At 39.6% G+C, this 16425-nt stretch overlaps 1 protein-coding gene across 1 annotated transcript in view; it reads right to left on the bottom strand.

Moving 5' to 3' along the window:
• The window catches only part of LMCD1 (LIM and cysteine rich domains 1), a 67479-nt gene that overhangs the window by 15679 nt on the left and 35375 nt on the right, over positions 1–16425 (bottom strand). Inside the window, exon 3 of the mRNA XM_089520236.1 lies at positions 8521–8776. Coding sequence (XP_089376362.1) covers positions 8521–8776 — 256 coding nt within the window. The remainder of the gene's footprint in view (positions 1–8520; positions 8777–16425) is intronic.

Below are 16425 nucleotides of genomic sequence, written 5' to 3'. Positions count from 1 at the left end.
AATCAGTGTCCAAAGGGATCTTGTAGCACCTTGGAGACTAACTGAAAGAAAGAGGTTGGTAGCATGAGTTTTCAGCGGCTTGAGAGACTATTCCCTCAGAGGCATGGGGAACTGAGGAAGTTGGTTGAGGTCTACAAAAGCTCATGCTAACAGCTTCTTTTTTTGAGTTAATCTCCAAGGTTCTATAGGATCCCACTGCATATAGCTAGGACTTATAGGACTTGCAGATCCAAGTTTTGTTGTTGTCTCCCCCTCCTTTATTAACATCCTTTCAAGGGGAACTAAGCACCGATGCACCTTTGAAACATGTACAAGTAATAATATTTTTTTTTCAAATGAAACAGAAGTATGATCACTAAAAATAGTTTCTTCAGTTACTTTTGATCTGGTGACAACAGACCTCATTTCTTCTAGGTGCAGGATATGTCAACAACCTGGCTCCACCCCATCCCCCAGTCCAGTCTGCTTGACTGGAGATTGGAAAATAATTTTGTTTAACCCATTTTTAAAAAACCTAAAGTATTAAATGCTGGGATGTTCAGCTCAAAATGCCCCTATAAATGCCCATAACATCTTTAAAAAGTGACTTTACAAGTAATCCAGGAAACAAGAGTTATTACATGAAAAAAAATGAGACAGACGATACTGTCCTCACTTGTCTGGTGCTTTTGAAAAGTAACTTTGTTATTCTTGTTACAGTCCCCCCAGGAAGAACCAAAGAAAAATGAGTTACATGTGACCATGTTATTCCTATTCACTACTTCCAAGATAGGTGCTTGGTATTCCAGAAATATGGTAAGTTAAAAAACAACAGCAACATACAGTTTACTTCAGGTACTGCAAAACCCAAACTTTCAAATCACAACTGCAATTTCCCTTTACCTTTTTGGCATCACCTAGTGTCTAGCAAATATTAAGTGTGTGTCTGGAGACATGCTTCCTATTTATGAAAGATTGCATTCAAATGGTTGCCAACATTTAGCTGGCTAAAAGCCATTAAACAGCAAGCTTGCTATAGCACTTAACCTCTGGCAGCTATGCCTTATAAACCCCCATGCAGCGCACAAACAGCACTCGGGTGAGATGTTAATGATGGTCATTTAGTGCTCAAGGGAAAGTGCAGAAAAAAAATTACTCTGGGTTCAATGATCTCTGAAATGCCTTTTGTTATTCTTTCTGGAGAGGCACCTAACCCAACAACTTAACATATAAATTAGACATTTCTGCACCCTGTATCTTTTGATACTCCACTCTTTCTGCTTTTTCTTGGAGCCACGGAGGGTGATTATGTGGCAGAACAAGGGTGAGACTTATGTGTGCCCCAAGGTGGTGTAGTCCAAGGTGTTGTACAAGGTAATGGATTGTCAGTGGCCAACATCCCTAGAGGTGGCTCATGCCCTAGCCTAAAATGAATCATTATGTACACTTTTGATTTTGGTGCAATAGCCAGCATGGTATAATGGTTTGAGAGCTGGGGTTACGACTCTGAAAACTGAGTTTGAATCCCTCATTGTCCATGGAAAACACTTTTGGCAAGTCAAGACAAAATCCTCTCCGAACAAATCTTGCTGAAAAAACCCTTGATGGGTTCATCTTTGGGCTATCATAAGTTAGAAACGACTTCAAGTCACACAACAACAACTGATACATTTACTGCCTCTACATGTTTTGTAATAGAAATAGTGTGTCTATTACATTAGGACAAATTTGCTGAGACATGCCACTGCCAAGTCTAAAAGAGATACTCATACATGCAATTCTCAAACAGTGGGCAAGCCTGACAGAGATCTGGAGAGGAAGCATAGTAATCTGTTATTTTGTTTACAGAGGAAGGGAGAGCTCAAGGCAGCAGCCAGAGTCAGGACAGCTGAGTTAGATAATTTCTTTAAATTCATGCCAACAATAAAAATATGGAAGATATCAGTGTTTGATGCATCATCAAGCAGTGCTAATTTCAGACAGGCATTTCTCTCTATCAGACAAGAGGGATGATTTCTAAGATGGTGTCTATCTGGCAAGCAACAGGTGCTACTCATTGCCTGCCATGACACTGATACACATCTCTTTGAAAAGATAGAGATATAAGAAGGAATGCAGGAGAAACTAAGTACATGCTTGTTATCTCATTAGTTTTAAGTATGCTAAGGCATACTTGTGAGAGCCAGCATGGTGTAGTCGTTTGAGCATTGGACTATGACCAGGGTTCACATCCCAGCTCAGTCACAGAAAACCATTGGGTGACTTTGGGCAAGTCACACCCACTCTCAGAGGATCGCAGTGGCAAACAATCTCTGAAGAAACTTGCCAAAAAAACCCAAACCCATGATAGGTTCACCTTAGAGTTGCCATCACTTGAAAGGCACATAACAAGATGAGGAGGAGGAGGAGGAGAAGGAGAAGGAGGAGGAAGAAGAAGACACTGCTTTTGTTTTCAAAGGAAATTGCCTTACACAGGAGCCAAACAAAAGTGGGTTTTTGAAAAAAAAAGTGGATTTTGTACAGAAATATGCTTTTCACAAAAAAATTACATTTTTCACAAACAATGTACATTTTCAAGAAACCTATTTATTTATTTATTTTGCAACATTCATGGCTTTTGCATCCAAAACATCCATTTTCCACAATTATGACAATCTGGAATTGAGATTTTTTTACATGAAAACTGTGGGATTTGCGTGAAAAGGTTCAAAGAGGCATTACAAACCGCTGCTTTTCGGCGGTCTCCCGGCGCTGCTGTTTGCTCCACAAGGGAGCCGCCGCAGCCAAACCGCGTGGCTCCCTTACGGAGCAAAAAAGAAGCTCCAAAATGGAGCTTCTTCTGGCGGTGTGCTCATGACGCCGCAAGGCGCCAATGGCGCACTCATGACGTCATTAGCGCTGCACGACGTGCGGACGCACAGCGTCCGTTACGTCAAGATGGCGGCAGCCATGTGGAACGGCCACCGCCATTTGTTACGGACAGAGTCCATAACAGGAATAGGGGCGTCTGCAAGAGACGCCCCTTTTTAAAACTGGGATGTCCTGAGGACGTCCCAAGTGGTGGTTTGTAACCCGCCAATTTTTCTGAAATGCTTCAGGTTGTACAAATATTCCCATCATGGGGAGAAAGCTGTGGAAATTATTTATCTTTACATGCAATCTGAAACAATTGAATATTTATACTCCTATAACTTGCATTATAGCATTTCTTTCACTCTCTTCTCTTCCACTTTAGATCAACAATATGCATCAATTGCTATCTTTTCTCTTTCTGTATAGTGTGGTAATTCATCTCACTCAGATTCAACACCTGCAAACATAGCTCCTACCATCAAATCTGAAGGATTATGTTTCAACCTATTTTATGGAGATGTTCAAGTTGAAAGCTACTAAATATTCTACAGGAAGAAAAAAAAACTATATGGAATATATATGGAATGTCTAATGGAAGCCCAGAACTTCCATTAATTAGAAGGAAGTAGTTCTGAGATTAAGACAAATTGTTTTGCTGAATGGTTTGCTTTTGTGACTAGTTTCCTAAATTGTTGTTGTTATTGTTATTGTGTGTCTTCAATATCTGGCTAATGGTAACCCTAAGGCAAACACAGCATAGAGTTTTCTTGGCAAGATTTGTTCAGAGGAGCATTGCAACTGTCTTCCTCTAAAGGGGAGTATATGTGACCCACCCAGTGACCTTGCTGAATGGGGATTAGCTGGACAAATGACGATTCAAACCCAGATTCCTAGTCCAACAATCAAACCATTACACCATCCTGCTTCTCCTTGTTTCCCATACCACTGTTGTATGATCTTGATATCAAATTCACACATTACATTCTGTCTTTCTGTCATCTAGCCCTGCCTGCATTGAAAATTTTTGTCAGTGCTCTTAGTATCTTCAGTACTAGCATCTTGCAACCCATTAAATTACTCTTGATTAATTTGTCTCTCCTTATTTAGAGCCATTACCTAAGGCAAGCTTGGGCAAAATGCACTCCTTATGATGACATTGACTTCAGCTTCCAGCATTCTTCACCACTGACTATGCTGACTGGAATAGATGGGAGACAAACAACATCAGAAGGGGCCTCACTCTGCTGACCACTGATCTAGGGCACTGCAAGTATCCCTGTTTGCTTGTTTGCTTGCTTGTTTTTTGTAATCATTCTGGTAAATGACTCTGGTACTGTTTAATCCATTACTGTGAGCAGTATAGTTATTATACCTGCAACATGTTACCTTCCTCTGTAAGTATCTTGAAAGACAAATACAGCTGGCCCTCTGGTTGCTTTATCCACAGATTCAAGCATCCACATCTTGAAAATATTTTTAAATATATACACATTCCAAAAAGCAAACCTTGATTTTGCCAGTTTATATAAGGCACACAATTTTACTGTGCCATTGTATTTTAATGGGACTTGAATATCTGCAGATTTTGATATCCACCGTTGGGGGGACCTGAAACCAAACCCCAGCAGATACCATGGGCCCAACTGTAGGAGTTTTACATGAATTTATCACTTGCATTGTGTGTGTGTATGTGTGTGCACTTATATGTGTATGTGCACATGCCATAGGATTTTCTTAGGCAAGGAATACTCAGAGATGGTTTTGTTTCTGTAATATAGCCTCCATCAACTGATATTAATTGGCAATCTCCCATCCAAGTACTAACAAGGGCTGGACCTGCTTAGCATTCATGGTCAGATAGGAACTTATGCCTCACTTGCTGTAATGCTTATGAAAGAAAAATAGTAAACATGAAATTACTATATCTTCTAGCTTCAGGGTACTATAGGCAGAAATATCAGCATCTGAGGCTCTTTCTAGACTAGAGAAGTTGATCTATTTTTTTCATTTCTTCACACAAGAAAGATTTTTTCCCAAGAGAGAAAAGTTTCTCCCTGCTGGATGAGATTATGAGAGTTTTTGGACACTATGATTTTTTTTTTTTAAAAGAATCTTGAAATTTTTACAAAAATTCTGGGTTTTGTACAAAATTGAATTTTCACAAAAGTTCCCAATATGAGAAAAATCTCAAAGCCATTAAGCATTTTTTTAAGGGGTGATCTCCTTTTTCATTAAGAATAAGAAAATTTCAAACTACACTTTTCAGCCCTATGGCTTAATTAAGGTAATTATCTAGAGTTTTACAAATGCAAGCACATCTTCCTTGCCTAAGTCATGAAAGACTATATAGTTTTGAATACTCATATCTGGCTACAGATTGTTCAATAATGATTTTGATTTCCAAATCTTTTTTGGCATGTCTGGGAACCAGCTTAGAAGTCATCTTAACACAGCTTGAAGGTGGAAGGATTATCATATTAAAAATACATATGTTAACGTAGATATCAGAGCACATAACTAAATCAATTCAAGTCATTGAATTTCCCCCCCTTTGTCAGCTAAATGTATTCCAGATATCTTGAATGCATTTCCATGTGTTCTCGTTACTGTGTTAGTCAAGTCCAGATACTAGGCAAAGATGTGAATGCTTGACCTGATTTGGGAACCTATTATACTCCAAGCTGATGGCAAGGAGACAGACAATGGTTTAGACTTTCTTTTCCAAAGTCACAGTCTTTATTGGCCCAACTAATATCACTAGCATTGGATACTTGGCTAGGTCTTCTACTCTGCTTATGAAGTATTATATTTTGAATTACATGAGCTAATCAGCCTGAAATGCTGGGTATGAAAGGTTCCATCACTCTGTATGAGGACTTGACTGAATAAATGAGGTATGTATTTTGTGTCAGTAAGTATTCCTTCCCATGAGAATTGCCAAGATTAGACAAATCCAATATGATCCCAAGTGTTAAAGGCTATAAGAGATTTAAAAAAAAAAGAGGGGGGATGCACTGGTTGATCACACCTCAGTCAGAATTCTAAATAAAACTATATGCATTATGTGGGTATGTGAGTTGAAAGGCTGCTTTTAACAAATGCTTGTAGCATTTTGATTTGTTGACAGTATTGTCCAACTGTGGTTTTTGTTTTTTTTTTCTCATGGACCAACATGGCTACTTTTCTTTTTTGTTCGTCCTTTCAGAAATTCCAAGGTTTACATATAGAATATATATTATAAAGGCTGGGCCATTAAGAAACTTTATGTCTGAAAACATAAATACCTCATTCTTCACAAAGACTAAGTGCTGGCAATAATTTGTTGTCAGTATCAAGAAAAACCCTTGTAATCTTTTCCACTGCTTTTGGATTGCAAGTTCCAGAAGCCCCAGCCAATTTGGTCAATGATCTATGCTTAAAAAGAGGAAAACAAACTTCAGCTCTGCAGCACATGAAACTATGTGCAACTCCCTTGGGACTACCCAAGGTAAACCTAGAAAATGTAAAGATAAGCCCTGTTTAAATATTTGAAAGAATGTCACATTGAGAATGAAGCAAGCTTGTTTTCTGCTGCTCCAGAAACTAGGATCAGGAGCAATGGATGCAAGCTACAGAAAGAGAGATTCCAGCTCAACATCAGGAAGAACTTCCTGATGGTAAGAGATGTTTGATAGTAGAACACATTGCATTGGAGAGTGGTGAAGTCTCCTTCCTTGGAAGTCTTTAAACAGAGGCTGGATGGCCATCTATTGGGAGGGGGGGTTCCTTTGACTGGGTATTCCTGTATTGCAGGGGGTTTGACTTGATGGCCCCTGAAGTCTCTTCCTAGAATCTATGACTCTATGATTCTAAATATGGAGTAACAATTGATTGACAACGCTTGAGTGCTCTGGATTAATTCAAGATATGATAACAAGAAACCCTGTAGAAAGCACACAATGGGAAATCCTTCTCTTCTATCCGGCACCCTGAAGTAGAGCAGGCTGCTTTAAGAACTTATAAAAGTTACTTTTTGACAAAATCTCCCAATTTCCCAGCCAGCACAGGGATGCTGAGATTTGTAGTCCAAAAGCAAGTCATGTATCTATAACCTATTTATCTTTTACATATACAGACCATTGCTTAATGAATTTTCAATTCTCTCTTTATAAGAGCCGAACAAGAATCTGAACATCTGTACTGTGAAACAGGATGAGTGACAAGAACTGTGGTGCAGTTAAGCTATAGTGACAGATAAGGCCACATTTTAAATCAGTGGTTCTCAAACCTTTGTCTTGCTTTTGGACTGCAAATTCCAGAAATCCCAGCCAATTTGGTCAATGATCAGTGATCCTGGGAGCTGAACTCCAAAACATCTGGAGGACTGAAGAATGACAACCACTGGATTAAATGGTCACCTCATGTGAAGATGCAAGCCACTGCTATTATCTAACCATATTCCAAGTATTCAAACGTAAGAATTCGGATTCTTAATCTTACTCAATTGTACTGTGAGTAATCCTAATCTCAATACCGATGTACAGTGCATCCGTGTTTTACATGGGTGCGGCATACATGGCTTTCAACATATGCTGAAGCCCCTCATGCGCCCCGGAAGAAGTAATGGGGTGTGTGTCTGTGGTGCATGTGCACTGCCTCACCACTGTGCACCACCCCACCACTGTGTACCACAGGCACAAGCCCCATTACTTCTAATGGGGCTCCAACATGAGCAGATTTCTCCTTACGCAGAGGGATCTGGAATGGATCCCCGCATAAGGGGAGGGTCCACTGAATCTGAATAATTTAAACACAGTGTATTAAACACTGATGGGGTTTGCTGTTCTCCATACTTCAAAATAATCTGTTGCTTTCCATCTCATGAAACAAACCATCAATTACCCTAAAATGGAGATACAGAGATATTTTGATACATGCAACATGAGTAAGTAGATCAACATAACAACCAGGTGCTGGAACATTTATAATTGAGTGTTTCAGATTCTTGGCTTACTCAATACTTAGCTCTCAGATCAAATGATTTTACATATTAGGCAGTCTCAGAACACCATACTGTTTCCCAAGAGTACTTGGCCAATCCTGGACTGATTTGGCAAGTAACCCTGCCTTCTTTTCAAGAGTAAGCAACTTATTTGGGATCAGAGCATGCCACAAAAGATTGACAGATGTCCAAAGAATCTAAGCTGAAATATTTTCAAGTGACAATGAACTTATATGAACATGTAGATTTAAGCCAAGCTGTAACTTTAGAAGGTCATCTAAATTCTAGGATTATACTTTCTTATGTAAGGTGTCTTTTATTGACTGCTCCTGTCTCCACATCTTGGCATTACAACCGTTGGTGTAAGTCAAGGACAGACAATAGCCCTTGTCCATGGTTACTGTGTCTGCTTTCTGATCTCAGCTTCATTTAAGTGAGGTCCATGATCATGTCAGTTAAGAATGTTCAAGTAAGTGAGGGAAGAGACAGACTTTCAACAAGCCGCTCCTTAGACTAGGGGTGGCAAGTATAACTTGCAGATGTTGCTGGAGCCTGTATTCCTAAATATGAAACATAGGTAATGAGAGATATCTTTCAGCAACACCTAGAGTAGCACAAATTTGCTCTGTTCTATATTAGATCTGGAATGTTTCAGTGACATATGTTTCAAGGAGACTTATGTATATTTTGAGAATACATGATCTTACCAACTTCTGAGTCAATCCAGGTGGAGCCCATTCATACGTAACAGTATCAAAAGTTGGATCTTTCCGAGAAACTATAGGATTAGTGATAATCATGCGGTTCCTTTTATAGATGCGAACTCCATCACCTCCTTTCACCCGGGCAGTGAGTGAGGAATATTTTGAATCAGAGAGCAGGCGGCCAATTTTCCGATCATCCTCTGCATCAGAACTCAGGCTGTGATCTTCCTGGCTGCATTTACATGACTTGCATATTTTCCTGTGGGAGACAAATGAGGTCATCTTTCAATATAAATTGGAACCCAAAAGGCATGCATTCTTTTGAAGGCTCAAGGGTGAACTTTAGAGAAGGGGAACCCAGAATGTTGAGTATCAAATCGGATCAACCTGACAGGGGACAAAAAACCTTTGTTGGCAAGAACTCTCTCTGGAGATAAAAATTTGTAAGCTATGGATTTACAGGATTTGTAATGGTGTAGAATATAAAACTGACAAAATCTGCACTGCAGAGGCCCTGGAAGAAATATCACAGTACATAATATCCAAGTATTCCTTTTAAGATGCTATGAACACAGATATCCAGTAAGAAGAACTTGTGTTTACATGAATTTGTAAAGACACATGTGAAAAATAATCTCATTGCTACAATGAAAACATCCAGTGTTTGAAACATCACTATCCACAGCTGCATAAATTAGGTGCATAATGTCTCAATATTTTAGTTATAATTAGAATACAAAGATAAATTTAAATCATTCCTGGATTGGGATGGACATCTGTAGAGACCCACTGAATTAACTGGTGAATGGCAAGTTGAGACTTACATAAATCTTGTTGACTAAATGGCTCTACTCCAACTGGGATCAGCAATTGGATGTAGACCACAGTCTGTAAAAGATGGCAGATAAACTGTACTTTGTTTGATATTGGGGGGGGGGGGGGATGAGCAGAACATAGTGCAATCAAGCTGCTGCCAATTTCCCCTATCTAGTTACTAAGTGGTGGTGGTCAGAAGGAGGAGAATGGCAGTACACTGATCCTAAATATTTATGATGGTATGTACTGGTTATTATCTGCCAGTTTAGTGCTCAGTAGCATGTATGACTTTGTCATTACTGGACTAACATGTCAAATCCTAGTATGCAATGAAATACCTACAATTAATTATTTCACCCAAAGGATTCCTGTTCTGTTATCCAAACATGTCTTGAGTCTTTACACAATGTATCTGTTTACCTAATATTATTTAGCTATAACATTATATACATAACCTAATTATGGTTGTTGATGATGATGATCCCACTTTTCTCTAAAAATTGGGACTCAAAGTGGCTTACAATTTAGAAAGAACAATACAGCAGACCCTTTTCATCCATGGGGGTTTGGTTCTGTCCACCTTATGGATGGGTAAAAATGTGGACAGTTGCACTCCATATTATTTAATAGGCAATGATGTGTGCACATCCACATCAGTGTGTCTTCATGCAAGCACTTACAAAGAATAATATGATATGTGGAAATCTGCAGGCTGTTGAATCTGCAGATTGTTTGCCTACCAATACAGCAGGCCCACTTACAAAGAAATATAAAAAGTGAGCATTAAAATAGAACCAAACTAATCACAGCATTAAAGCATAATATTAAAACATGGTATCAAGTTAAAAGAATAAAAAGCAATTAAAAAGATCAAAAGCTATTAAAAGAATTTCAACTTAAAACAGCACATCACCCCTACTCCATTCTTTAAAAACTTGTTTTAAAAGCCTGTTGGAATAAAGGGGTTTTAGCCCTGCTGATGGCAGGACATTAAGGATGGAGCCATTACAGCCTTCCTGGGAAAGGCATTCCAGAGTCTAAGCAGCCATTGAGAAGGGCCTCTCTTGTGTCCTCACCAATCATGCTTGCAATTGAGGTGGCACTGAGAAAAAGGCCTCTCCTGGTGATCTGAGAGTCCAGGCAGGCTCATATGGGAGATAAAGTATGCCAGACAGCCTGGACATGAGCCATATAGGGCTTTAAAGGTCATAATCAGCACTGTGAATTGTGCCAGGAAATAAACTGGAAGCCAGTGGAGCTGTTTTAACAGGAACTGCAGCTCTTTGACCAGCTGAAGTTTCTGAACACTCTACAAAGGCAGCACAAAGTAGAACATGTTACAATAGTCCAAACAGGATGTGTCACCACAGATCGATCTGATATCTCAAGGAATAGACACAGCTGGCACACAGGCTTTAAATTTGCAAAAGCAAACTTGGCCACTGTAGAAATCTGGGCCTCTGGGTTCAAAGCTGAGTCCATGAATACTTCTAAACTGTGAACCTTGATCTTCAGAAGGAGTGTAACCTTATCTAACACAGGTTGAATACCTATTACCTGATGTGTCTTTTGACTGATCAAGAGTACCTCTATCTTCTCTGGATTAACTTTCAATTTATTTACCTTCATACAGTTCCTTAGTGATGACAGACATTAATTTAGAAACAAGACAGCTTCCTTGGTTTGCAGTAGAAAGGACTAGTAGTGTTAGGTGTCATTTGCATATAGATGCCATGAAACCCCAACTCTTTGGGTATGTATAAATTAAACAGCATGGGGGACAAAACTGAACTACAAGGGATCTCACAGGCTAACAGTAAGAGAATCAAAGAGGAGTCCGCCAATACTGCCTTCTGGGATTGCCCCTCCAGGAACAAACACAGCCATTGTAAAACAGTGCCTCCAAGTCTCATTCTAGCAAGGCAGCCCAGATGAATACCATGGTTGATGGTACTGAAAGCCATTGAGATAGCCAGCAGAACCAAAAAGGATATACTCCCCCTGTCCAGTTCCCTATGCAGGTCCATCCACCAATGTGACCAAAGCTGTCTCTGTCCCATACCCAGGCCTGAAACCAGACTGACATGGATCCAGATAATGTGTTCCATCCAGAAATTCCTGGAGCTGGGAGGCTACCATGTGCTCCAGTACCTTGCTCAAAAATGGCAGGTTGGACATTGGTCCATAATGATCCATCATAGAAGGATTCAGAGATGCCCTTTTTAACAAAGATCTCCCAACTGCCTCCTTTAGACATGTTGCAGTTCTGCCTTGTTGTAAGGAGACATTGACTACCCCTTTACCCACACAGCCAGCCCCCTTTGGCCTGTTTAATAAAGTATACCTATGGTAGCTTTCACCTCTCAGAGGACCCTGTCCACATCCTCAAGCTTCACAAATTAAAAGTATCCAATAACTCTGGACAAGCAGGAGCCAAGGTTATATCCACTGGAAATATATTCAAACAGGAGATGTTCAGGCATATCTGGAGATGCTAGGGATTTAATCCAATATAATCTGCATACAAAACTATTGGCTACATAACTGAGCTATGTTGCTTCCCCATAGAGAAATAAAAGTATGCATCTATAAAGCATTAACACAGTATACATGTTTGTAAGCATTATACGCTATACTATGGGAATTAAACAAAAATCAGCATTCATTCATCAATGGCAACACGACCACTCCCTAATGCCTAAACTAGCATGGCTTGAGTGGGTATCCAATTATTATTAAGCCACATACATAAAGAGGGGATCTAAACAAGAGACTATGTGAATCACTGGCCCATCTAACTAAATAACCTCTTCTGCATGAAGGCTGACTGATACATTGTGAAAAACTACATCCAATCTGAAGAGATATCTCCTGTTACTGACCCCAGAAACCAATATTTAGTGGTATTCTTTACCTCAAGTAGCAATGGGTCTGAAGTCAGCATCCCCCACAGACATGGACAAAGGTTTTACACTTTATAAACCCACAAGCAATGAATTAGGACAGTGTGTTGAGTATGGTTACTTTGGCTGCCTGCCCTCTTCTCCCTGTTGTGCAAATAAAAGCAAGTCATGTGTCAGTCCATTTCCAATTAGCCAGTGCCACAGAAGAATGTTTGTTTTCTGTTGGCCTTGCCAAAGTTCAATTTAGAGAGAATACTAGTGTTGCAGAAGACGGGCAAATGCCTTCCCTTAGGATTCTTGGATGTTTCCGCTTCCAAGGTACACCAATTCTGTGTGATTACATTTCATTTTCTGAAGCAAAAATAGCATGTTGAAGCTCCAAGAAGAAAAAAAATCTTGTAGAGAACCAAGAAACCATGTCAACGTTTGTCCACACATTCCATTCTACAAAGCAATTCTTTGTCCTAAATAGGTTCGTCAAGAAAATGGCATGAAAATGGAGACAATTGGATATATAACACTATTTACTCTGTAGGATTAGTGTGTGTGTCCTTTCTTTCTGTAATTGCTCCCTGGTAAATTAGAGTCCTAAGACCTTTTTTTTTAAACCTCAGATGGAACAGCAAATGTGGTCCCTCCCTCCCTTCCCTAACAAGTCAAGGTATGTTGTACCCCAGCTTGGCCAATTTATTTTGCAATTTTTCAGTTAAGGCTGATAATGTCATATACCCTTCTTCCCTTCTTTATCATAAGCAAAACAAACATTGAACAGTTTTCTGCCATTCATGGCACCCCAAATCAGCTGCCTGCTAATGACTCTCTGTAGTTTGCCTCTTAGAAATAATTTCTAGCTCAGGTTATTAGGGTTACCTTTTCTTCTAGAGTTTTATTTCCTGACCAAGACTGATCTAAGTTGAAGACTTAACACACACTTAGATATTAAGGCACCAACTAGTAGACAATCTGCCATATCAAGTAGTGGTGAGAATCATTTTGAACCTTTGACAGCAAATGACACATGTCTACGTATCACAGTTAAGTCACAGTTGCAGCTGATCACTCATCACTTGCAATGGGAGTGGACAAAAAAGTGAGGCAATTTTTGTCCATAGTTTGTTTTTGCAGTTTGCAAACCTGACAAAGGGAGTTAAGTTAAGGCCATTGTAATGCCTGACCCAGTTTTGGAAAATCATTTTGAAACTCCTCACTATCCATTTTTGTTAAAATCCCCAGAGAGTTAACCTTAAAGCAAATCCTGGGTTATTACTCTGACAAAATGTCTCACAAAAGATTGCCAGAGAGGCAGCTCCAACTGGCTATGGAGATTATCAGAAGGGGGATGAAACATCCTTTTCCTGTCCTTATAGCATGATTGTGAGAAGATGTTCATACAATGTTGCGCTTACCCCATCATTATCCCATCCATAAAGTATGATTGATCGCTATCGAATGAAAAACTTTGAAATGATGTCATGTCCTGTCATTGAAGCAGCATTGCCTGGCATTTTGCATTAACTAATGCAATGCTGCTCCAATGACAGGACAATAGTGCTGCGATCTGAAAGCCTTTTGCAGGATTGCACTCAAAGACAAGATAAGGCTGGGGGAGTGATTCTGTCCGTATCCCATCTGTGTGTGATAATTTCCATTGTCTCCCAAGATAAGCCAGTATTCTGTTCACACAGTAGCCAACCTGATGCCGTTGGGAAGCCCAGTAATAAGAGTGCAAATATATTCCCCAATCATGCTCCTAATCATCTAGAACACAAGAGAATGCCGTCTACATTGCTGGAAGTAACCTCTCCCTCTCACACATACCCGTCCGTCCGTCCGTCCGTCCGTCCGTCCGTCCGTCCATCCATCCATCCACCCACCCATCCATCCATCCATCTGCTGGTAGCCACTGATAGAAATGAATTGCTTTAATTCCTTCTGAAGTGGTCCAGGCTGAAAACCATGACTTAATCTTGTAGTAGTGAATTCTGCAGTTTAACTGTAGGCTATGTGAAGATTTGTTTCTGTTTAATTGTCCTGTCCCTGCACTTTCTAATATACTGAGAGAGGATGAAAATTTATCCACTTGCTCTGCAGCATTCACAACTGTACATACATACTTTATTGCTTTTGGCCAATGGCCATTGCAAAATTAAGGTAATAATACAATACACAACTGTATACACAGCTAAGCTTTCCTCACAAGTAAATTACTCCAGTTTTTCAAATTTTTGAGTTGGCCTTTTCTGAAACACACTTCAGTTTGCCTCAAATAATCTAGTATCATCAATGAATCTATTAATTCCATTGCTCACTTCCAGTTTTATGAGCAGTTGAAGAAGTAATAGTTTCAACATGGCTCATTGGGGGACCCCACTATTTAGATTGCTGTACTGCAGGAAATGCCCATTTATGCCTCCTTATGAGAAGAGGGGGGCTGTATTTCTATTACAATTACAATTTCTCAGGTGTCTTGGGTGCAGGGCTTTCTCAAGAGCCTTTTAAAAGCCCACGTAAATAATGTTTACTGAATCACATCTGACAATGTGTATCAATGCTGTCAAATAACTCAGTTTAGTAGGACAGGATTTCCTCCCAGAAAACAACAGGCTTTGCTTTTCTATAGGCTCCATAATTATATTTTTAATAATATTTTCCCAACAAATTTACCTAGAATAGAAATTCAATTAACCAGTTTGAAATTTCTTCAATCCCTTTTTAAAAACTGGTATTGCATTGGCCAGTGTTCATTCCTCTACTAGTGAGACTAATCTAGATCACCTGTTACACACACACACACACACACACACACACACACACACATATATATATATATATATATATATATATATATATTGAAGGTCACTATTTTCACCTTTTGGATTCCAGATTTTCTTGAAGACTGAAAACTGTCAGGTCCAAAACACACTGCAGAAATAATCCAGTTTGAGACCACTTTAACTGCCCTGGCTCAAGGCTAGGGAATCCTGGGAATGTAGTTTTGTGAGACATTTAACCTTCTCTGTCAGAGTTCTGGTGCCACAATAAACTACAATTCCCAGGATTCTCTAGCCCTGAGCCAGGGCAGTTAGAGAAGTCTTAGAATTGATTATTTCTGGAGTGTGTTTTGGACCTTAGTGTCCTAATGGATGAGCTCCTTACCCCTCTTATTTTCTATTACAGATTTTAGTTTATGTTGCTGGATCATTATTTATTTTATGACTTGCATTTGTACTTTTTTCCCCCTTTGCATTACGTTTCTTTTCAAAGTATCTTTATACAGCGTCTAATTTGGCTATATACATCTATTTATTTCAGTACTAAAATCGTCTTAATTTAGGCTGTTATGGGCACAACTTAAAAGTTTGTATAACAACAACATCATAGCAAGAAAAGCAGTCTGTGAACAGCAGGCAGGCTATACAGCATATACCGCCTCCACACTGCATGCATATTGGCAGAAAAAGGAGACCATCTGAACACTTGCAACTGACCTATGTAGGGAACTTGACAGGGGAATGGGGCCATACTGGTTTTGACAGAGCCATCTACAGTATTTGATGCCATTAATCGTAGAATTATACTGTGTTATTTTAATCATGTAATACTGCTTCGATCCTTGGGAGAGGCAGGGAATAATAATAATAATAATAATAATAATAATAATAATAATAATAATAATTTGTCTAGGCTGTCTGTTGGATATGGCACCACATGATACCATTTTGCAGTGGTTCTGATCTTATTTGGCTGAACATTCCCAGACAGTGGAACAAATCACATGGTCACTAGCTTATGAGGCCTTCACAGGGCTCAGTATCATCCTTAATGCTTTTAAACATATACATGAAATTTCGGGGGGTGGGGGGGTGGGAATAGTCTGAAGCCCAGAGGTTGCCCCATTATGCTGATGATTCCCAACTTTTTTTTTCTTAACCAAAGCCAAGGAGGCTGTGGACCTCCTGCATTATTGTCTCAAGGCAGCAAAGGATGGAATGTGGGTAAATAAACAGACTCAATCTAGACAAGGCAGAAGTTCTGATGGCCATCAGAAAAACAATCTGGAATTGGGAATGCAAAGTATTCTGAAGAGAGTTGCATTTCCCCTGAAATACCAAAGTCATGGTCTGGGAATGCTCTTAGAAGCCATGTGGCTGATCCACTTCTGCTTCACTTTGGCTACTGTGCTGTGGAC

The sequence above is a fragment of the Sceloporus occidentalis genome, unplaced genomic scaffold (assembly GCF_023333645.1).
Source record: "Sceloporus occidentalis isolate IW3139 unplaced genomic scaffold, rSceOcc1.0.p SCAF_1, whole genome shotgun sequence".
In the NCBI taxonomy this organism is placed as follows: Eukaryota; Metazoa; Chordata; class Lepidosauria; order Squamata; family Phrynosomatidae; genus Sceloporus; species Sceloporus occidentalis.
The sequence above is the reverse complement of the archived record's forward strand: the minus strand, read 5'-3'. Positions and strand labels throughout refer to the sequence as shown.